This window comes from Eubalaena glacialis, chromosome 1, assembly GCF_028564815.1.
Source record: "Eubalaena glacialis isolate mEubGla1 chromosome 1, mEubGla1.1.hap2.+ XY, whole genome shotgun sequence".
Taxonomy (NCBI): Eukaryota; Metazoa; Chordata; class Mammalia; order Artiodactyla; family Balaenidae; genus Eubalaena; species Eubalaena glacialis.
Window position 1 is genome coordinate 206674136 of NC_083716.1, and position 24062 is coordinate 206698197.

The following is a 24062-nucleotide window of genomic DNA, read 5'->3' on the forward strand; positions in this document are numbered from 1 at the left end:
CCCTCTCTCCCTCTCCCCACCCCCACCTTTCCCTCCCTACCTTTCTTTTTAATTTTTTAAAATACTTTTCTTACTCTGGGTCTCCAGCCCATCAGCTTTCCCCTAGCTGTTACTAAAGGCTCTGCCCTGGCCAGGAGCTAACTGGCTTCTGGGGGACTGGGAGCTGGGGAGGGCTCAGTATTTCTGAGAGGAAGAGGCCTAATCGATTTGCACAGGTTTAAAAACACTTAATTTTTTTTAAATGTGGTTAAATCCTCTAAATTTCAGAGCCTTGGAGCCAAGTTTGGTTTGCCCAGCCCTAGTAACTGCTAGGCTTATGTATATGATAAGGGCAGTTGGAAGATTAAGAAAAACTTATGAAGTAACTGGGTGAGGAGAAGGAAAAAAAAAGATTTTTTAAAACGGATACGTGTAAATTGGAGAAAGATTGCCTGAAGTGGAATCACCGTGGTTGTGAGTGGCAATGTCCAAAGAAAATTGAGGTGAGTGTGTGGTGGAGGAGGTTGGGGCATTCTCTTGAGGAAAAAAAGACGTTTGGAGGGAGGAAAAGTCGAGTTGGCCAGTTCTCCATCCTGGCCACCTAGTGGTGCTATCGGTACAAGGCTGGCTGCTTTCCGGAATGAAAGACTAGATGGGGATCAGGCATCCTGGGACAGAGATGGGGAGAGGGAGTCTCAGAGTGAGCCACACAGTTTGTGGGTATAAGAAATTTACAAGTCAGGTTTTTGTAAGTTGTGTTTATTTGTATTTACAGACCCACAATATACACATATTTTAAAGTAATAGTAAATTGCAGGAGACGGTTTCAAACAGTTCTAAAACTACTATAATACTTTTAGTACTCTGGAGAGTGCTACGCTTCAGCATGAAAAAGGATGGGTTTTCGGGCTAGACTATTTTACTCTGACAGAGCAAGAAACCTTAGGACAATGTTAAAGAAGATTATGGGAGCATTTTAATACATTTCACAGAAATTAACAATGGCAAGTTGTACAGCGGTAGCATTATTTTTAGTCACCGGCCTGAGCACTTCTTTAGTGGACTAATTGTTCTCATTGTAAACTGACTTGAGGGGCTACTGGGAAGAGATGCAGATTGTGTTGAAGACCACAGGAGGAAGACACTCACTTCAGCCTCTGCTTTCAGGGATGCATGTTTCCTGTCAGAGAGGAAGTTCTTTCACATGGCTTAGAGTACCATTCTGGGTACCAAGAAACAAAATTCCTGTCCATGTACAAGAGAACACTGTGCTGAGTTAATGGACCCACTGTGTGTCAGGGAAAAGGGTGCTCATAGCACCTGGGTACTCATTGTGTGGAGACATGGTTAAGAGCACAGATCCTAGAATCAATACCAGTGGGTTTAAATTCTAATTGTGACACTTATACTCTAAAAAATGTGGGGCAATCCTCAGTTTTCTCATCTAAAATTGGGGGAATAAATATCTATGTCACAGAATTAAATGAGATAATATATATGAAGTGCTTGGTTAGAACAGATCAAAAAATGGTAGCCGTGTTAGGTGGCAATGCCTAATGAAAGAACAGAGGACCAAGAACAGGCGTGGTAAGTCTTTGGTATGACATTATCTCCCAACTCTTAATTTATATCAAGAAGGAAAATGGTCAAGTAGGTTTAAAGTATAGACATCAGAGCTTTTCTGCTTTGGTTTAAATCCTGGTTCCACCACTTTTTTCTTGTGTGGCCTTGGGCAAATTGTTTAATGCTTCTGACTACAGAACTGTTATGAGTAAATACAAGTAAACCATGTGTTTGCCTTATTATTATTGTCATTTGTTTTCTACCTTTAGCCAGAAGACTTGGACTAAATACGTGACTAGTTGCCTCACCATGGAACCTGTTTATGCTATAAATACAAATCTATTCTTTATAAAAAGAACGTGAAATCACTTTTTAAAAATCATATTATTATTTCATAATATATTAAAAATCAAAAATAAAATATAAAATTGGTGTCCCCCATTTTATTGGGCACCAAATCATCACTTCAAGTCATTTCTGGAATTTTCCCTTAATACATTCAGACTCAAGAAATTAAAACAAACAAACAATCATACAAATGCAAATAACAACAGAGAAAACATCTAGTCTGTAGAAGCATAATTTTATTTTTTGCTTATACGGGAAATAGTGTCTTTCTGTTTTCCCTGCGTCTACAGATATCCCAAGGATTCCTACAGTTTTAGACAAAGGGTCCTCTTTAGGTATAGCGTTCAGTGTAATTTTGTACTTTCATAGGCTAAGCCATTCTGTCACAGGAACACCTTGCAATTAGATTTCTTTACCTGCTTGTGAAATGTCTCTTTTAACCTGTCATTGCTTTCCAGTGGTTTTAAGATATGGACCTATACATATGGAATCACTCAGCATTCCTCAGCGTTCTATCTGTAGTTCACAGTTTTGATTCACAGCACATAAGGCCAGGATGCGAGGAGTCTAGTATCAGAGTCAGGGGCACAGAATTTAAGTCTAGAAAATTGTGACTGGGCATTTGACATTTCTGAGCAGAAATTCCCGGGGCTCCAAAATTGTCTTCTTAAATCAACGAGAACTTGTGAAATTTGGAAATATGGCCACCTTGCTCCACATACTTCCTAATTAACTCATCAGTTTTGAATTTTACTCTTTCTTGAAGGCAATAGAAATAAAATATAACACTAGGATTTACACCATAAGCTTCATTGTGAAAACTGAGTACAAGTAAACAAATAGCACACTAATAGGCAATAATAGTATGATGTAAATAAAGACCACAGATGCATGTAAAGGTGCAGAGGAGACCCAGATGCCATGTGCTTGCAGTTCTGCTTACTGTCAGCAGACAGCACTCTCAGCACGTGGAAGTGTCAAGTTAAAGAACTCCAGGAAGAAGGAAGGCATGGGATTTCAGAATCGTACTCTAGCTTTTATTTGGACCGAAGATGATGTCACATGCCTGGTGATTAACAAACTAGAGTCACTCACCTATTACTGATTTATCCTAAATATAATAACTAATTTAAATGTAAGCCTAATAATTAATAAAGAATGAGACCAAACAGACAGATTTTATGCAGATACAATTATCAGTGTGTCCTCATTAAATAAAATCTGGGGAATTTAGTAGTCTTTGAGCAGCTTTATTATCTTCTACTATTTGCTAGTTTAGTAATCTTGGGAAAGTTACTTAAACTCTCTAAGATTCAGTTCCCTCGTGATTAAGTGGGGATAATAACGGTACCTTCTCATTGTCATGGAGTTGGAGAATCAGCACGGAGTCTGGCACAGAGCAGGCACTGACGTGGTAGCTGTTGCTGTTACTATTACTACTGTACTTTTATCTAAAGCCTCCCCTGCCCCCGCCTTGTTGGAAATAGGCAGGGAAATAAGGAAATAAATAAATAATCAAAATACATGGATTTCATGTGAATGTATTTTCAAAACTATTATTCTTATTCTACTTTCTTGTTTAGAAAATTCTTAAACAAAAATGAACCTCCATATTTTGGGTTTTTTATCCCCAACATTATTTTTCTGGAATATTTTAAAGCAAGGAAATTAAATCATTCCACTTGCAAATACTTTAGCATTCATCTTTTTTTTTTTTTTTAAAAGGTGGATTTTTTTTTTTTAATTCATTCACTTATTTATTTATTTATTTTTGCTGCATTGGGTCTTTGTTGCTGCACCAAGCAGGGGCTACTCTTCTTTGCGGTGGTTTCTCTTGTTATGGAGCACGGGCTCTAGGCGCTCAGGCTTCAGTAGTTGTGGCTCGTGGGCTCTAGAGCGCAGGCTCAGTAGTTGTGGTGCATGGGCTTAGTTGCTCTGTGGCATGTGGGATCTTCCAGGACCAGGGCTCGAACCCATGTCCTCTGCATTGGCAGGTGGATTCTTAACCACTGTGCCACCAGGGAAGCCCCCTAGTATTCATTTTTAGCCATAAGATTGTTTTAAAAACATAATCATCGTGCAAAATTGAAAATGAATTCTTAAAGTCATCTAATACAATATTTAAATGTCCATACTTGTCTAAGAAATGTCATTTTACAGTTGTTACCAGGGGTTGGGGAGTGGGGGAAATGGGGAAATGTTGGTCAGAGGGTACAAAGTTTCAGGTATGCAGGATGAATAAATTCTGGAGCTCTAATGTGCAGCAGGGTGACTATAGTTAACAATATTGTATACTTGAAATTTGCTGAGTAGATCTTAATTGTTCTCACACACAAAAGTTAACTATGTGAAGGGATTGATATGTTAATTAGCTTGCTTGTGGTAGACATTTCACAATGTGTACATATATCAAAACATCAACATGTACATCTTAATTACATGCAAATTTTTTTGTGAATTATACCTCAGTAAAGCTGGGGGAAAAAAAAGAAACATTGTTTTACAGTTAGTTTATTCAAATCAGGATCCAAACAAGGTCTACATATTGCATTTGTTTGTCATGTCTCTTGACTGTTTCTTTTTTTTTTTTTTGCCATCAATATTTTAAGAGAAATCAGGTTATTTGTCCTTTCTGGTTTAGCTGTTTGCTTCCTTGTGGTATTATTTAACTTTTCTGTCCTCTGTATTTCTCGTAATTTGGTTTTAGATGTAGATATTTAATTAGATTTGGGTTAAACTTTTTTCCTTAGTCAAAAATACTTCTCAGGTGTAAGTCAGACAGAGAAAGAGAAATATCACATGATATCCATTATATGCGGAATCTAAAAAGAAATGCTACGAATGAACCTATTTACAAAACAGAAACAGACTCACAGACTTAGAGAACGAATTTACGGTTACCGGGGGGGAAGGATTGGGGGAAGGGATAGTCAGGGAGCTTGGGATCAACATGTACACACTGCTATATTTAAAATGGATAACCAACAAGGACCTACTGTATAGCACAGGGAACTCTGCTCAATGTCATGTGGCAGCCTGAATGGGAGGGGAGTTTGGGGGAGAATGGATACATGCATATGTATGGTTGAGTCCCTTTGCTGTGCACCTGAAACTATCACAACATTGTTAACCAGCTATACTCCAGTATAAATTAAAAAGTTAAAAAAAAATACTTCACAGTTGATTCTGTGCAATTTTTGTTGTATCAGATCAGGAGGCACATACTGTCTGGATGTCCCAAATTTAGTGAGGCTAAAATTGATCACAGGACTCAGATGGTGTCAACCTGACCCTTCATTGCATAATTCCTTATCAATCTTTCACCTAATCATTTTAGCATCCATTGATGATTGTTGCTTAGAACTATTATTGCATTAGGGATTGCATGATAGTGAATTTTCTACTTCTGTCGTTTCTTCTGCACTTATTAGCTGGAATTCTTCCAGGAAGAAGAATTTCCCCCTCATTAACTACTTGATAACCCTGGAAAAATAATTTGTATAGAAAAGACAAAATAAACACTTGATTTTCCCCCTTTATTTATCAATATTCTGAGTAATGAATTGCTGCACTAGAAACCTCCAAGTGGTCATTTTTATTTAGAATCACTATGAAGTTATGGATTTTATGTATTTGGTGTGTTTCAATCCATTGCAGTCATTATTCTTTTTGGTGTTCAAATTGTCCCATGTTAAGGCAAATGGGAGTGCTTTCAAGTTGGTTCCCGTGTCCTTTTTGACGTGACTCCACTGATTTAAGATGAGCCTTGGAAAATTCTTGATAACTTTCTAGATTTCATCCTCCACACATTCAGCCACCACTTCTCCATGGATCCTTGATTCTTTTTAACGGAAAATGGTATTTAGAGATCACAAATTGAGCACCAGGATTGCTCATTGCTGTTGAGTTGTCATTGTTTCTAATATATCTTTTTGGTTGACAGAGTTTGCTTGTTTCTTTTTTTTTTTTTAGGGAAAAAATCATAATCAAAATCAAAATATGTATACCAATATTTCCAAATCAAATTTAAGATCATATAATTTTTACTTGATTTCTTCAATCTGATATTTATGTTTATTTTCTCCTAAGCTGAAAAGTTTGGTTTCTAATGACATTAGCATAATTACTTACTTGTCTAATCCTAAAATACACCAATAACAGTTTCAAAATAGTGATAGTAATATTGCTACTATTAGTAAAACTAATGACTGCACTTTATTTCCCCACATTTCTTTGCCACAAAAGGTAACACACAAAAGCATTTTTCTTTTTTCACTTAACAATATATTTTGGGGCTTCTCTGGTGGCACAGTGGTTAAGAATCCACCTGCCAATGCAGGAGACACGGGTTCGAGCCCTGGTCTGGGAAGATCCCACATGCCGTGGAGCAACTGGGCCCATGCGCCACAACTACTGAGCCTGTGCTCTAGAGCCCGCGAGCCACAACTACTGAAGCCCGTGTGCCTTGAGCCCGTGCTCTGCAACAAGGGAAGCCACCACAATGAGAGGCCCACACACCGCAACGAAGAGCCCCCGCTCTCTGCAACTAGAGAAAGCCCGCATGCAAAAACAAAGACCCAGCGCAGCCAAAAATTATTTAATTAATTAATTTTAAAAAAGAGGAAAGAATAAAAATAAAATAAAAATTTTTTAAAAAGCAAAAATATATATTTTGATGACCACTGCATGTCATTATATAGTTTTTTTTTCAACTTTTTATACTACTTTGGACTTTTTTTTTTAAATTTTTTATTGGAGTATAGTTGCTTTACAATGTTGTGTTAGTTTCTTCTCTATAAAGAAGTGAATCAGCTATATGTATACATATATCTCCTCCCTCTTGGACCTCCCTCCCACCCTCCCTCAAACCTCCACCCCCAAGCCCACCCATCTAGGTCATCACAGAGCACCGAGCTGAGCTCCCTGTGCTATACAGCAGGTTCCCACTAGCTATCTATTTTACATATGGTAGTGTATATATGTCAGTCCTAATCTCCCAGTTCGTCCCACTCTCCCCTTCCCCCCCACCATGTCCACACATCCGTTCTCTACGTCTGCGTCTCTATTCCTGTCCTGCACATAGGTTCATCTGTACCATTTTTCTAGATTCCACATATCTGTGTTAATATACGATATTTGTTTTTCTCTTTCTGACTTATTTCACTCTGTATGACAGACTCTAGGTCCATCCACATCTCTACAAATGACCTAATTTCATTCCTTTTTATGACTGAGTAACATTCCATAGTATATTTACACCACATCTTCTTTATCCATTCCTCTATCAACATTTAGTTTGCTTCCATGTCCTGGCTATTGTAAATAGAGCTGCAATGAATATTGGGGTACATGACTCTTTTTGAATTATGGTTTTCTCTGGGTATATGCCCAATAGTGGGATTGCTGGGTCATATGGTAGTTCTATTTTTAGTTTTTTAGGGAAGCTCCATACTGTTCTCCATTGTGGCTCTATCAATTTACATTCCCACCAACAGAGCAAGAGGTTTCCCTTTTCTTCACACCCTCTCCAGCATTTATTGTTTGTAGATTTTTTGATGATGGCCATTCTGACTGGTGTGAGGTAATACCTCATTGCAGTTTTGATTTGCATTTCTCTAATAATTAGTGACATTAAGCATCTTTTCATGTGCCTCTTGGCCATCTGTATGTATTCTTTGGTGAAATGTCTATTTAGGTCTTCTGCCCATTTTTGGATTGGGTTGTTTGTTTTTCTGATATTGAGCTCCATGAGCTGTTTGTATATTTTGGAGATTAATCCTTTTTCAGTTGCTTCATTTGCAAATATTTTCTCCCATTCTGAGGGTTGTCCTTTCATCTTGCTTATGGTTTCCTTTGCTGTGCAAAAGCTTTTAAGTTTCATTAGGTACCATTTGTTTATTTTTGTTTTTATTTTTATTACTCTAGGAGGTGGGTCAAAAAGATCTTGCTGTGATTTGTGTCAGAGTGTTTTTCCTATGTTTTCCTCTAAGAGTTTTACAGTGTCCGGTCATACATTTAGGTCTTTAATCCATTTTGAGTTTATTTTTGTGTATGGTGTTAGGGAGTGTTCTAATTTCATTCTTTTACATGTAGTTGCCCAGTTTTCCCAACACCACTTATTGAAGAGACTGTCTTTTCCCCATTGTATATTCTTGCCTCCTTTATCATAGATTAGGTGACCATATGTGCGTGGGTTTATCTCTGGGCTTTCTATCCTGTACCATTGATTTATATTTCTGTCTTTGTGCCAGTACCATAGTGTCTTGATTACTGTAGCTTTGTAGTATAATTTGAAGTTGGGGAGCCTGATTCCTCCAGCTCCGTTTTTTTTCCCTCAAGATTGCTTTTGCTATTCGTGGTCTTTTGTGTCTCCATACAAATTGTAAAATTTTTGTTCTAATTCTGTGAAGAATGCCATTGGTAGTTTGATAGAGATTGCATTGAATCTGTAGATTGCTTTGGGTAGTATAGTCATTTTCACAATATTGATTCTTCCAATCCAAGACCATGGTATATCTCTCCATCTGTTTGTATCATCTTTGATTCCTATCATCAGTGTCTTATAGTTTTCTGAGTACAGGTCTTTTACCTCCTTAGGTAGGTTTATTCCTAGGTATTTTATTTTTTTTCTTGCAGTGGTGAATGGGATTGTTTCCTTAATTTCTCTTTCTGATCTTTCAATGTTAATGTATATGAATGCAAGGGATTTCTGTGCATGAATTTTGTATCCTGCAACTTTACCAAATTCATTGATTGGCTCTAATAGTTTTCTGGTGGCATCTTTAGGATTTTCTATGTATAGTATCATATCATCTGCAAATAGTGACAGTTTTACTTCTTCTTTTCCAGTTTGTATTCCTTTTATTTCTTTTTCTTCTCTGATTGCCATGGCTAGGACTTCCAAAACTATGTTGATTAAGAGTGGCAAGAGTGGACATCCTTGTCTTGTTCCTGATCTTAGGGGAAATGCTTTCAGTTTTTCACCATTGAGAATGATGTTTTCTGTGGGTTTGTCATATATGGCCTTTATTATGTTGAGGTAGGTTCCCTCTATGCCCACTTTTTGGAGAGTTTTTTAATCATAAATGGGTGTTGAATTTTCTCAAAAGCTTTTTCTGCATCTATTGAGATGATCATATTGTTTTATTCTTCAATTTGTTAATATGGTGTATCACATTGATCAATTTGTGTATATTGAAGAATCCTTGCATACCTGGGATAAATCCCACTTGATCATGGTGTATGATCCTTTTAATGTGTTGTTGGATTCTGTTTGCTAGAATTTTGTTGAGGATTTTTGCATCTATGTTCATCATTGGTATTAGTCTGTAATTTTCTTTTTTTGTGATATCTTTGTTTTTCACTTAAAAGTATATTTTGATGATCACTGCATGTCATTATATAGAGTTTTTTTTTTTTACAGCTGTACTCCATTGGATGTATGTGGATTATTTTTAATGTTTCTGACACAGACTTCACATTATTTCTCATATTAATATCTGTTGAATGTTTATGATAATCTATGTATTCTAGAAAGGTTATAATTAGACCAAAATTCCTAATAATCTGGCTAAATCAAATAAAGACAGAATGCAAGATTAGAAAAAGTGCAAACTCTCAACTAAACATAGCTGTTTGAATACACACCAATTGAGAGAGGAAAAAAGACTCCATAATTGTACGGTGGGTGAATGTAGCCTGAAATTATTAATAACCTATAATTTTACTGCTAATTAAAAAAAAATGGCTACCATTTGTCAACACAGATTCCCTGGAAACAGAACCTCAAGCAAAAGCTTACATGCAAACACTTCATTTTGAGGGGGAGGGGTCATTGCAATCCCAGGGAAGTAGAAATGAGAGGGAAAGGGAAGTAAAGGAGGGAAGAAAGGAGAGCATAAATGGAGCATGTTTCTGAGCTGACTTCAGCTCCACAACAAACATCGCTGGTTTCATAGTGGAAGTCCTTCCATGGGACTTCCTGCATTCCTCGATTGTGTCACCTGGCCCTTGCAGGTAGTTGCTAGAGAAGCCAGAGCCTCTGTTGGTCCATTCAGACTGGTGGCCAGACACAGGGGTCTCTCCTTGTCAGCTTCTGGTGTGAGGGATCTTTGGTCTATGAGTAAGAGTGGCCATACTTCAAGACAGCATAGTGGGTTTTTCCCACTAAGAAGCCAACCAGGCCCTGAGGTAGGTCCGGCCAACCTGGAGTGGCACGTGAACTGGGTCCAATTCACAATTCAAAATGAAATCATCGAAGTCTTCTGTCCTTATTCAGAAATCTTTGGTAACAAAAATTGTTTATCACATAGAGCTAGAAAATATCTTAAGTCATCTAATATTTTTCCTTGACTTTAAACAAGACCATAAATTATTTTATTTTTGAAAATTCTGAAGGGTATTTCACAATTTCCCTCAGTAGCCCATTCTAGTATCTAAACATACCGTTTTAAACTTTAAAAAAATCAAACTATTCTATTTTAGCAACTTGAGACTTAAGTCAGTTACCCCTAGGCTAATAAAAATGCTAATCTTTTAAAAATTCTGAAACTTACAATAATTAGAGGGTGATAAAGAATAACTGTCTCAAACCTGGTCTGGGATATAACTTTTGTATAACAAAATTCACAATCTTTTAGGAAGAAATCAGCATTTCTGATAAAATGTATTATAATCAAATTATGTTCAATTCTAATGGAATTAAACATTTTGAGAAACTAGCTTCTCTCACTCTCTGTTGATTATCAGGCAAAAGTTTAATCGTTTAACAAAATATTCTTTTTTTGTATTAGTGTAACTAGTCTGTTTGTTGTTGCTGTTGTGTTTACTAAATGTCTCTAATTGGAATGAATCTTTGAATTGACTTGTTTTAGGTCTCTTGTGGCAATTTTGAAATGAAACTTCATACATGCTCATAATTAAATTATCTGAAAGGCTTTTCTTGTAAGGTTCAAATATCAAATATATATAAATATTGTTGTGATAATAGACATGACTTATTTTTTCCTTAATGATTGTGTGTGTGTGTGTTTATGTGTGTCTTATTTTCCGTCTCACTCTAATTAGCACATTATAGTGACAACGACCTTAGAAGTCTACGAGAGAGAAAAGTTCTGTTCAAAAACTGCAAACTAGCTTGAGGTAGTTCCTTGACATGTCATGGTATTAATATAGTAAACGTTAATTACATTTATGTGGAAGGAAGGAGGCAGGGAGAGGGGAGGAGAGAGGGAGAGAAGGAGCTGTTTCATGCAAACTTCTCTCCACCATTGTGTAACATTGTTACCTGTTTAGTAATAAGAACAACACAGGTGCTCACTAGATAGTTTTTGAATTGGTGAATGAATGAGTACCCCTTGGGACTCTTAGTTACACTATTGCTTAAAGGCGAAGAGATGGAGTAGATACCTTCAGCTTTCTTCCTGTTTTAGGGTTCTGTGGTTTCTTTGACTACTAAAAGTTGGCTAGGTTGCAAATTTATTTTGAAGCCTTAAAAACAAAATACTTTCATATGAAAGGCAGGGAGAAAATACTCCTCAACATATCCGCTTTAGCACCAGGAAAGCCTAATAAATATTATCAATAATATGGATAAGCAATGTAAATTCATAAAAACTGTGTATACCAGTAGCACTAACTTGTGACTGGAATAAGAACTTTAATTGTGCCAAATTTTATTCTTTCCAATATTAGCTGTCCTGGTTTCAGTTGTGCACATATGAATGCAGGCGGCTGCCTTTCTGATGTGTAGTTTCTTGCACTGATGAAGAAAAACTGCTGAAGTCATGAGGCTGCTCCAAGCAGAGCCCTCATGTGAGTCATATGAAAGCTCCAGCATTGCTGACCTCTGGCAAAAAGGGAGTGAACAAGGACAGGAGTGGCAGAGGGAGAGAGGTTCAAGTGCCGGGTTTTCTCCTTGAACCTAGAAGATTATGGGTCAAGAGCTGTGTGCAAAGACTCTGCAGCCTGGATGCAGCTGCCATTGCTGTTGGGAGGGAGGCGATGCACACAGCCGTCAGAGGAGTGCTCCGGTGATGATGGAGGCTGCGATCAAGGTATTTGTATTCCAGGAGCAGCAGCATCCTCTATCCATAAACCGAGGAGTTCAGAGGCTCCCTTTCTGTAGCAGGGTCTGGTTTTCCTGCACTAGGTCTAAAGCAATAAAAAGAAAATTCTATTAAAGTCACAGAGAATTTGTGACTGTTGTTATCAAATTTGGAGATTTTCTTTTAAGCCAAAAGGGAAAAATAATCCTATGCTTTGGGCTGCATGAAACTCACTTGACTTTAAGTCGAGAAAGTTGTTCTCTTGAAATATCTGAAGTACTAAATTAGAGAGCTGAACCTCAAAAAGCAAGCTGCAGTATCGGTACCCTACGGATTAAAAATTTCAGTAATTAGTTCATGTTTATTAGCAATGTTATAATAGAAAATTTTTCCCCTAAAAAGAGAAATGAAGGGGACATGGGAAAAAAAAGTCTAGGTTTAACAAAGGAAAATTTGAAACCATCCATCAAAGAAATTTAGGTTAACCTAAGTGTTTAAAGATATATTTTTAGGTGAAGAGAAAATGTTGTGTTTCAGCAGTTGATATCATTATTTTATTTATTTATTTTTTTAAGGAACTGATGTTCAGGAAAGGTGCCTTTTGGGCGTGTAGGACGCTTGGAAAACATTTGAAGAGTTAACATCAGGCAAATAAAGAAAAAGTGGTTTATGCTAGCCATTGAGTCTTGACTTTGCATAAACTTTATTCCTGCACTTTCCTTTTTCTCTAGCTAACAGACCTAAAAGAAGCATCATGTTCCATGACTTCATTTCACCCCAGGGGACTTCAGGCTGTCCGTGCCCGGAAGTTCAAGAGTAAAAGGCCACGGAGTAACAGCGATTCTTTTCAGGAAGAGGATCTGAGTCAGGGTTTTCAGTGGGTGAGTGAGCAGCTGATGTTGATCAAGAATTTCATGTGTGCTTGTCTAGGGAGGCTGGGCCTTATTTCCAGGGCAATTACTGAGCAGACCTTCCCAAGTACATTCTGCAATGCTGTCTAATTTCTCTGGGGGAAAAAGAAGGCAACACTAAAAAAATGCTCTTTTCTTTCCCCCTCCCTCACTCCTCCTCATTCCCCTTATGCAGAGGAAGAGCCTCCCCTTTGGGGCAGCCTCATCTTACTTGAACTTGGAGAAGCTGGGTGAAGGTTCTTACGCTACAGTTTACAAGGGGATTAGCCGGTGAGTGACTCATTAGCTGGGAGAGACTAGAGATGAGGGTCTCACCCCCAGGATTTGACATTATGAAGCCAGCTGACACAGGACAGAAGTTCAGGACCTACGCAAGACCCCACAGTCAATAGGGAAAGACATGATTATTGAAGTAGCCTTGAAAGAAAACAAACTTCCCCTGCCCCAGTTAAAATCAGCCCACTAATTTATCAGCTTTTCCTTTTCTTGATTCAATTCAAATTAAACTTTCTCAACTACTGACCCAAAGAACAACTACTGCTCTTCACCTGGTGGGAAGTACAGTTGATAAGGTGTCTCTACAGATATTTTCATATCCCCCCCCATTCAGCCCAACACACAATGACAGAGGTTTGCAATGGCAGCCTTGAGTTTTCTCCTTCCTTCTTCCACTTGGCCTTTGTAGAAGAAACTGAAGATGGTTTCTACAAAGTATGACATAGTACGCAAAGAATGATTAATCCTGGGTATTCTACACTTGCAAACTACACAAAATGGCTGGAGAATAAAAAGATTGTTAATCCAGAAAGCAAGTGCCCATTTTGGCTAATAAAAACTTTGTTAAATGTATTTGAAAGATTCACGAACTCCACAGCTTTTAGTCAAGGTGGGATAGTCAGAAGGTCTGATTTCTTTAATTTATGTTACTCCAATGGAGAAAAATAATGGCTCAAAGTAGTTAAATGTTAATTTTAAAAATTTAATATAAATACTACAAGACTATTATTTATCTTAGGACTTGTGTTATAATTTTTACTTGTTAAAGAGGATTTTGGAGGAGATAACCATTTTAAATATATTATGTAGAAACAGGATTTAATTCACTTCCATAAACTATCTTAGGTACTAAGAATATAAAAGATTTCCTTCAAGGGATTCAGCCTAGTAATAGAATGAAAAATACATTACAAATATATACACTGTGCAAGTGCACAGAGATATATGTAACAGTGTATTAATTGCAGCAAGATTTATAATAGAAAAAGTAAAAACCTGGTTACAGATATCCGTTAATGGAGGACTGGCTAAATTATCACTATATAATGAAATAGTATGCAACCATCTAGAGTATAAGATGTATGAAAAGATGCCCAATATTTTATGAGAAACAAGCAAGTTACAGAACAATATATGATCTCATTTAGAAAAAAAGCACTGTTCATGTATAAATTTGTATGTGCCTAGAGGAATCTGGACAAATACACAAGGGATTATTAAAAGTAGCTACTTCTAGTGGTTGAAACTGGAATGGAGAAAGGTCACTCAAACTTTTCACTTTATTCCTTACCACAAAAGCATTACATTTATAATTTTAAAACATATAGAGATAGATGTCAAAAAGGCATTTGATAAATTCAACATCAATTTCTAGTTTTTAAAACTCTGAGCAAAATAGGATTAGAATGATAATTACTCATTATGTTGTAGAATAATTTCAAATCAATAGCCTACATACTTTTTCTTTGTTAAATACTAGAGACATCACCATTAAGTTAGAGGTAGGGCAAGACTGCCCACTATTCTCTATTGTTAAAGATTATCATAAGCATTCTAGCCAATGCAATGAGGAAAAAAAGACTGAATATAATTTTTGTGGATTATAGAATTGTCTACCTAAAAAAACCCAAGAGAATCATCTAAGAAACTATTAGAAGTAGTGAGATAGAACAATAAGGTGATCAGTTACAAAATCAAAATATACTTATCAAAAGTTGTCTTATGTATTAGCAATAACCATTTAATAGAAAATATTGTAGGGGAAATTATTCTCAAAAAGCAACAACAAAAAAATCATTACAATCAAAAATGGGCAGAATTGGGACTTCCCTCGTGGCGCAGTAGTTGGGAATCCACCTGCCAATGCAGGAGACACGGGTTCGATCCCTGGTCCGGGAAGATCCCACATGCTGTGGAGCAAGTAAGTTTGTGTGCCACAGCTGCTGAGCCTGCGCTCTGGATCCCGCGAGCCACAGCCACTGAGCCCGTGTGCCACAATTACTGAAGCACACGTGCCTAGAGCCCGTGCTCCGCAACAAGAGAAGCCATCGCAATGAGAAGCCCGTGCACCACAGCTAAGAGTGGCCCCCACTCAATGCAACTGGAGATAGCCCACACGCAGCAGCGAAGACCCAACGCGGCCAAAAATTTAAAAAAAAAAAAAAGGGCAGGATTTATATAAAGATTTAGTAAGGGACATAAAAGACTTGAAGAAAAAGCCAGAAAGGCATTCATTCATTCTACTCATATTTATGAAGCACCTACTCTGTGCCAGGCACTATTTTAGCCAATAAGGACTCACTGGAAAACAAAAGAGACAAAAATCCCTGCTCTTATGGACTGTATGTTCTAGTGGGGGTGAGAGAGGCAATAAACAAATGAACTCTCTGACTGAGTTTGTCAAAGAGTAAAAATGCTTTGGAAAAGAATAAAACAGGGAAGAGGAATAGGGAGTGCCAGAGTGCGGTGGTGAATGACTATTTTAAATAGTGAGAGAAGAGGCCTCACTGAGAAAGGAACACTTGAACAGAGACTGACAAAGGTGAGGCGTGAGCTGTGTGAGTGTATAGTGGAAGAGAGCTTCAGGCAGAGGGAACAGCAAGTAGCAAATCCCTGAGGCAGGAGCAGGCCTGGCACTGGCCTGGGAGAATGGAAGGATGTGAGGACAGGGAGGAGGTGCAGATGCAGTAGGGCCTTATATAGGGTCTCGTAGATCATTTCAGGGACCCTTGTAAGGATATTTGGATTAGAATATCTAGTAGTACAAAGATGTCAATAATTCTGTAATTTAGAGTTTTAATGTATTCTAAATATGTTCAAAAGCTACAATAATTAAAATAGTGTAGCACAAGTATAAGACAGATCAAAGAAATATGATTTGTAAAAGTCCAGAACAGTCACAAATCCAAGTATTAGTAACATCTAATATACAATCATGGTGGCATGTCAAATCAGCAGGGAAAATAATTAAATAAATAAACAGTCCAATAAATGGAGTTGGGACGATTGTTAGCAATTTGGAAAAGGTAAATATACAATATAAATTCCCAGTGGATTAAAGAGTTAAATGAAAAAGGAAACATACAAGAGCTAGAAGAATAAACAGGGGAAGTCTGTGTAACTTTTGGACTGGAAAGGTCTGTCTATATGTAACACTTAAGTCAGAACCTGTAAGGGAAGATTGGACATGTCCGTGGTGCCCCATCTATCCAAGTACGTTCTAGGGACCCCCCAATTCTGAGACACCTTAATAGAAGTTTCACTGAAACCATTACCATTGTCCAATTGACACGGGTAACCCTAGGACAAAATAAAATGTGATCCTTTATTATAGGTGCTCTCAGCATCTTTAAAATGTTGATGTATACCATGACTCTCTAAAAAAGATGAAGAAAAATTTTAAAGTATAAAGCATTTTCTAAACATATTTGAACAGAAAAATTTAGGGTAGGGGATAGGGAGAATTTCACAGAGCTATGTTCTGGGTAAAACATTTTGGAAAATACTGAGCATCATAAAAATTTTTAAGTTTAAAATTTCAAAGACATGATAAGGCAAACAAAAGAAATTGGTGAAAAGTATATGCAAAATATTTCAATAAAAAGTGGGCAAACAGGTAAACCAAAAAAGAACAGAAAAGACCAATAACCTTATGAAAATTCAGTTCCACAGTTATTTAAAGGAATAGAAATTAAAACATGATAATCCTTTTTACCTATTAAATAAGCCAAAAAATGAAGATAAAAACATGCCCCCCAAAAAGAAGCCCCACATTTATGGGGATATGTCAAAGATACCTAGGAGCCAACTGAAAAAGCTCCCAAAGAGCAAAGGTGGAAAAATTTGAGCAACAAAATAAATAAAATAGTATTTATTGGGTTGTAACCCAAAGTATAAAGTGACTATGAGTCCATAGTGCTGTAAATAAGTGGTTCAGTTAATTAATAAATGGGAGAGAAGAGACAAATTTCCAGATAATTTATGCAGATAACCCACCCTAAAGGTGGTGGAGTGTAACTTTCCAATGCTTAAGTGTGGGCTACTCATAGTGACGTTCTCCCAAAGTTCAGTATGGAAAGGGGTGGGGGGAGAATAACTTTACAGTGAAGAAACCTGACAAGTATGATCACCTGAGCCAGGTGATTAAGGCCACATCAAAAGCCGTAAATTTTGATGACAGTATGTACCTTTAATATGATGTGATGAAACCAAAACCCATAACTGTGGTCTAATCATAAGAAAAACATCAGAAAAATTCCAATAGAGAGGTATCCTACAAAATACTTGACCAGTACTCCTCGGGACCTTTAATGTCATCAAAAACAAGGAATGTCTGGGAAAGTGTCACAGCCAAGAGGAGCCTAAAGAGACATGACAACTAAATGCAATGTGGTGTCCTAGAAGAGATCCTGGAATAGAAAAGGGACATCAGGTAAAAACTAAAGAAATCCTGGTAATCATATTGCAATATGTAAATGTATCAAATCAGTTTTTTCTCTAATGTTGAACATTTCAGCTATTTCTATTTTTTTCTATTGTAACTAACACAGTGAATGATATCTTTCATGCATTTGGAATTATTAAAATCTTTGTTAAGTAACTATTGAGAAAAATTCCTGAGTGTGGTAGTTTTATGGCTTTTCACACATATGATCATGTTGCATTCCCCCAAATTTTACCAATTTACAATGCAACCCACAGCAAGTAATACAATTTTGCTGCAAAAAAAAAAAAAAAAAAAAACCTAAAGAATTCCTAATAAACTAAGGGCTTTGGTTAATAATAATGTATCAATGTTGGCTCATTAATTTTAACAAATGTATCATACTGATATAAGATGTTAACAACAGAGGAAACTGGATGTGAGGTATATGAGAATTTTCTGTACTATCTTCTCAACTTTTCTGTAAATCTAAAACTGTTCTAAAATATGAAATCTTAAAGCAACAACAACAACGAAAAACAAACAACGCTGCCCGCTGTTGGCGAGGGGGTGCTAGAATGGCCAGGCTCATGACCAGTTAGTGGTGTGATCACTCTGTGGCACAATTTGGGAACATGTGTTCAAAACAATAAAAATTTGTGCATTGCATACTCTTTGATTTAGCAATTCCACCACGACCCTAAGAAAATAACAGAGGCTGTATGAAAAGATTTATCTACAAATATGAACAAATATGATCGTCCAGGTATTTTTATAATAGCCAAAAGTTAGAAACAATGTTAAAATATTTGGAATTGGCAAAATACATTGTACATATTTATATGATGAAATGTTACTATTAAATGTCAAATAATACAAGAAAGACTAACAGAAAAAGTTAAATGGAGGAAAAACAGGTTCCTAATAATAGGATGTGAATCCCACTGTATTAAAAACAATATAGTTATACTTACATTAAAATCTTCTCTGTTCTCTGGCATTTAGCTTACATCAGCAAACAGAACAATGAATAAGGGGAGAGTAAGAGATGAAGAGAGAGAGAATGGTGGGACTGGGTAGGTCAGGTAGCACCTAGGAGGCAATTGTAAGAATTTGGCTTTTATTCAGAATGAAATGTGGAGATGAAGGTGGGTTTTGAGCACAGAAGTGACTTGTTTTGACTTTCACTTTAAAAAAGATGCCCTGGGGGCTTCCCTGGTGGCGCAGTGGTTGAGAATCTGCCTGCTAATGCAGGGGACACGGGTTCGCGCCCTGGTCTGGGAAGATCCCACATGCCGCGAAGCAATTAGGCCCGTGAGCCACAACTACTGAGCCTGCGCGTCTGGAGCCTGTGCTCCGCAACGAGAGGTCACGATAGTGAGAGGTCCGCGCACCGCGATGAAGACTGGCCCCCGCTTGCCGCAACTAGAGAAAGCCCTAGCACAGAAACGAAGACCCAACATAGCAATCAATCAATCAATAAATCTTTAAAAAAAAAAAAAAAAAAAAAAGATGCCCTGGGCTACTGTTGGAAGTAGACAGTAGGGGTACAAACATATAAGCAGAAAGACTGTTAGGAGGTCATTACAATAATTCAGATGAAAAATAAGAATGGCTCAAATAAGTGCACAAAGGGAAATAAAAGAAACAATATACATCAAAATATGAAGCTGGCTTTGTTGGGTTATTTTTTTCTGTGCTTTCCCATATTCTCCATATTTTCTGTAATAAATATATATCACTTTGGTAAAGAGAAAACAATGGCTTGATATATACATATGACTTTTAAAATTTTTTTATTCTGAGAAAATTGTACATTTCATATACTGGAATAAATTTTGAAGGAAAGCTACTTTTGTTAAACCATCCTTAGTATAAATTGCTGCTATGGGCCGTGTCAACAAATGTGTGCCCTTTCCCCTGACTCTTCTAGGATAAATGGACAACTAGTGGCTTTAAAAGTCATCAGCATGAATGCAGAGGAAGGAGTCCCATTTACAGCCATCCGGGAAGGTAAGAACAGTAGAGTGGACCCAAGAGATATTTTAAGTTTTTGATTTGATAAAAATGCATTGAGCCTATCCATTCAGCATCTAGCTTTTTATATTTATAGAAGTAATGTTATAATTGCAATTTTATTCTTCACACCGGTTTTCCAAATCATTTTATTACTTATTCCTGAGGAAATTAGAATTCAAAACTATTATATTAGTTGATCCAAACTATGAACTCAGTGAGTATTTACTAAATATCTTCTGCGAGTTTGATCCCATGCTAAGTGCTAAGGCTGTATCTATATAACCCTAGAAAAAGCCATACAAAAGAGAAAGTAAATAATATACTCACACAAATTCTCAGTAAGCAGTTTGCCTGAAAATAAGTTGTTGAGATAGCATTTGAAAAACTCCTTGGGAAAACGTGTATTTTTAGTGTTATGCCTGTATTTTCTCTGAACCCTGGACAGTAGAGCAAGTGGGTGAGAAGTCTGGTGGCATCAGATAGACTTGAGCTTGAATCTTAGATATACCAATTACTAGTGGTGTGACCGTGGGTAGATTACTTTTCCTATTTAAGACTCAGTTTATTGCAGAAAGAGGATAATAGTACCTATTTCATTGAGTTGTTATGAGGCTTAAATGAGAATATACATATAAAACACTAATCACAGAGTTTATCTTCAGAGTTCAACAAATGTTGGCTATTATTCCATTTTTGTTACTTTCCCTTAGTGATGACTTGTTCACTATCAAGATAACTAACAATTTATAATTTAAAAATCAAGAAGCCAGTATAGTGAAAATAAATCATTAAAATGCAATTTATTAACCTTTTTACATAAGCCATTTGAAATAAAATGTTGACAGGATTGCTATTCATTTCATCAAAAACCCAGAGAAATGGCTTCTCCCTGGTCTTTCTTTCTTCCCTTTTAACTACTTCATCTTCCCTTCTTTATGGAGCACATCCTATATGCAAAGCATGCTGCTGGGTGTTGTGAAGAATGAGAAGAAAAAGCCTGATCTTTGCTCTCTATCTTTTCAGTTGTAACAGAGCAGATGATTCAAGTTGCAACCAGTGTTATGATGGAGGTAACAAAGACCTTGTAAACTGAGATGAGAACAAGTCAGTCTCAATGTGGCTAATAGAGTCAATAGATTTTGAACTGAGCTTGGGAGGATGGGTCATGCAAATAGGCATGGAAAAAGGAATTCAGAAAATGAGTTTATAACTGAATTTGATGCCATTTTCAAAAGTCTTCCAGAGCCCCTGGGAAATACATCATTTTGAATTTCAGCAGAAGGGCCAAATGGCTATCAGGTTAGCCGGGGATTCAGCCTGGTAGGATCAGGTGCATTCTGGAGGAAAGTGTGGCCTTAAGTGTTTAATATAATGGAAGCTGTACTTACTGATGTATGTATTAGTGGTCCCCCTGAAAGGATGATCAGATTTAGAAAGAGATGTGTGGATAGGCTAAAGAGTATTTCTGAGCATAATAGACATCCCCAGGTCACCAGCATAAGGGGAGGGTCTCTAGGCCCAGGTTCACCCTGTTCTCATGGTGTTTCCTTTGTGAGCTGAGCTTGCCTGTTGCTTCAGGCCTGCCTCGCTCAGATTTTGCCCACAGCCAACTTTTTCGGGATGACATTTGACTTTAACAGTGAAAACTTTTGCCGGTTTTGCTAACAGATGGTTCTTAGCATGGTTCAGAAAAGCTGGATGTGTATTGCTCTGTGTGCTAAATGTTTCTTTTATTGCATATTTACCGAGGAATTGCCTCTCCATCACAGGTGTTTGCAATTACATTTAGTATTCAACTGTGGACTTTCTTGGTTTGTTTTATGGACTTACCTTACTGAATGCTTTGCTTGTTTAATATGAAAAACCACAAAAGGATTTTTTTGACACATTGGAGGTTGTTAGGCATCCAGTTTCCAACAATGGATGTTTCTTTTTCCACCAGTGTAAAAGCTGGGAGCCCTTCATAGAGGAGCCCTCTCCCCTCAAGAAGACATGAGGCCTCATTTGAAAACTTTGGCACTGTCCCATTTTTCCTGTAAGAACTTTAAGGATGTGAGACCAGGGAGACAGGAGGTTAAATGAGAAGGGCTGAAAGGCAAAATAAGAACAGCTGGAGTTCATTAGTTAAAATCCAGGGTCACTAGCTAAAAAGGCAACTGAAAGCCATGTGCAGAAAAACTAAATGAGCAATACAGACTTCTCTAAAAAACCTTGAAGTAGGAAATACTTTTCCTGAACAGTTTGGCTGCTCTAATGGTATATCAGCCAAAGATTTATTGAGTAGGATTTTACTACACGTACAGTCTCTCTACATATAGGTAGAAAACATGCAGCAGTTTATTAATCTGGTCATTTGGAATACTATTTGACTGTAACATGTAATGTTATGAAATTAGCAAAAGTATGAACAGCACTAAGGATATTTTTCATGTGTTACCTCTTTCAATCTTCTTAATAACCTTTGGAGATAGAGATTATTACGATTCCAGTACAGAGCTATGATTCAAACCAAATCTCTCTGATTCAAAAATCCATACAATCTCTTAGCATTCATTCCATGAGTATTTATTGAGCACCTATTTTGGCCAGGTACTCTGATGGCTGCTAGATACACAGCAGCAGACACAATAGGCGTGTTCCCTACCCTTATTCCTCTGCTAATTAAAAAGATTAGCCACCTTCATAGCAACTTAGAGAATCTTTCATAACTAGCTCTATAATTATATATATTTTTTCAAGTTTGCAAACATTTTCTTTTTTTCTTTTTTTTTTTATACATCTTTATTGGAGTATAATTGCTTCACAATGCTGTGTTAGTTTCTGTTGTACAACAAAGTGAATCAGCCATATGCATACATATACCCCCATATTCCCTCCCTCTTGAGCCTCCCTCCCACCGTCCCTATCCCACCCCTCTAGGTGGTCACAAAGCACCGAGCTGATCTCCCTATGTTATGTGGCTGCTTCCCACTAGCTATCTATTTTACATTTGGTAGTGTATATATGTCGATGCTACTCTCACTTCGCCCCAGCTTCCACCTCCCACCAACACCCGCCATGTCCTCAAGTCCATTCTCTATGTTTACATCTTTATTCCTGCCCTGCCACTAGGTTTATCAGTACCATTTTTTTTAGATTCCATATATGTGTGTTAGCATACAGTATTTGTTCCTCTCTTTCTGACTTACTTCACTCTGTATGACAGACTCTAGGTCCACCCACCTCACTATAAATAACTCAATTTCGTTTCTTTTTATGGCTAATATTCCATTGTATATATGTGCCACATCACATATACCTAAACGTTTCGATGGACGTTTAGGTTGCTTCCACGTCCTGGCTATTGTAAATAGTGCTGCAATGAACATTGTGGTACATGTCTCTTTTTGAATTATGGTTTTCTCAGGGTATATGTCCAGCAGTGGGATTGCTGGGTCATATGGCAGTTCTATTTTTAGTTTTTTAATGAACAACCATACTGTTCTCCCTACTGACTGAATAAATTTACATTCCCACCAACAGTGCAAGAGGGTTCCCTTTTCACCAAACCCTCTCCAGCATTTTTTGTTTGTAGATTTTTTGATGATGGCCATTCTGACTGGTGTCAGGTGATACCTCATAGCAATTTTGATTTGCATTTCTCTAATAATTAGTGACATTGAGCATCTTTTCATGTGCCTCTTGGCCATCTGTATGTCTTCTTTGGTGAAATGTCTATTTAGGTCTTCTGCCCATTTTTTAATTGGGTTGTTTGTTTTTTTGATATTGAGCTCCATGAGCTGTTTGTATATTTTGGAGATTAATCCTTTGTCCATTGTTTCATTTGCAAATATTTTCTCCCATTCTGAGGGTTGTCTTTTCGTCTTGTTTATGGTATCCTTTGCTGTGCAAAAGCTTTTAAGTTTAATTAGGTCCCATTTGTTTATTTTTGGTTTTATTTTCATTAGTCTAGGAGGTGGGTCAAAAAAGATCTTGCTGTGGTTTATGTCAAAGAGTGTTTTTCATATGTTTTCCTCTAAGAGTTTTATAGTGTCCGGTCTTACATTTAAGTCTTTAATCCATTTTGAGTTTATTTTTGTGTATGGTGTTAGGGAGTGTTCTAATTTCATTCTTTTACATGTAGCTGTCCAGTTTTCCCAGCACCACTTACTGAAGAGGCTGTCTTTTCTCCATTGTCTGTTCTTGCCTCCTTTGTCTTAAATTAGGTGACCATATGTGCGTGGGTTTATCTCTGGGCTTTCTATCCTGTACCATTGATCTATATTTCTGTCTTTGTGCCAGTACCATAGTGTCTTGATTACTGTAGCTTTGTAGTATAATTTGAAGTTAGGAAGCCTGATTCCTCCAGCTCCGTTTTTTCTTCCTCAAGATTGCTTTTGCTATTCACGGTCTTTTGTGTTTCCATACAAATTGTAAAATTTTTTGTTCTAATTCTGTGAAGAATGCCATTGGTAGTTTGATAGGGATTGCATTGAATCTGTAGATTGCTTTGGGTAG

The 24062-nt window shown here is 37.2% G+C and overlaps 1 protein-coding gene across 2 annotated transcripts in view; it reads left to right on the forward strand.

Moving 5' to 3' along the window:
• Positions 1-11755: 11755 nt before the first annotated feature.
• The window catches only part of CDK15 (cyclin dependent kinase 15), an 84517-nt gene continuing 72210 nt past the window's right edge, over positions 11756-24062 (forward strand). For both annotated transcript variants that reach the window (XM_061203990.1, XM_061203999.1), the window contains exons 1-4: positions 11756-11945; positions 12668-12817; positions 13023-13117; positions 19480-19559. In XM_061203990.1, the coding sequence (XP_061059973.1) occupies positions 11823-11945; positions 12668-12817; positions 13023-13117; positions 19480-19559 (448 nt within the window). In that variant the 5' untranslated portion in view covers positions 11756-11822. The remainder of the gene's footprint in view (positions 11946-12667; positions 12818-13022; positions 13118-19479; positions 19560-24062) is intronic.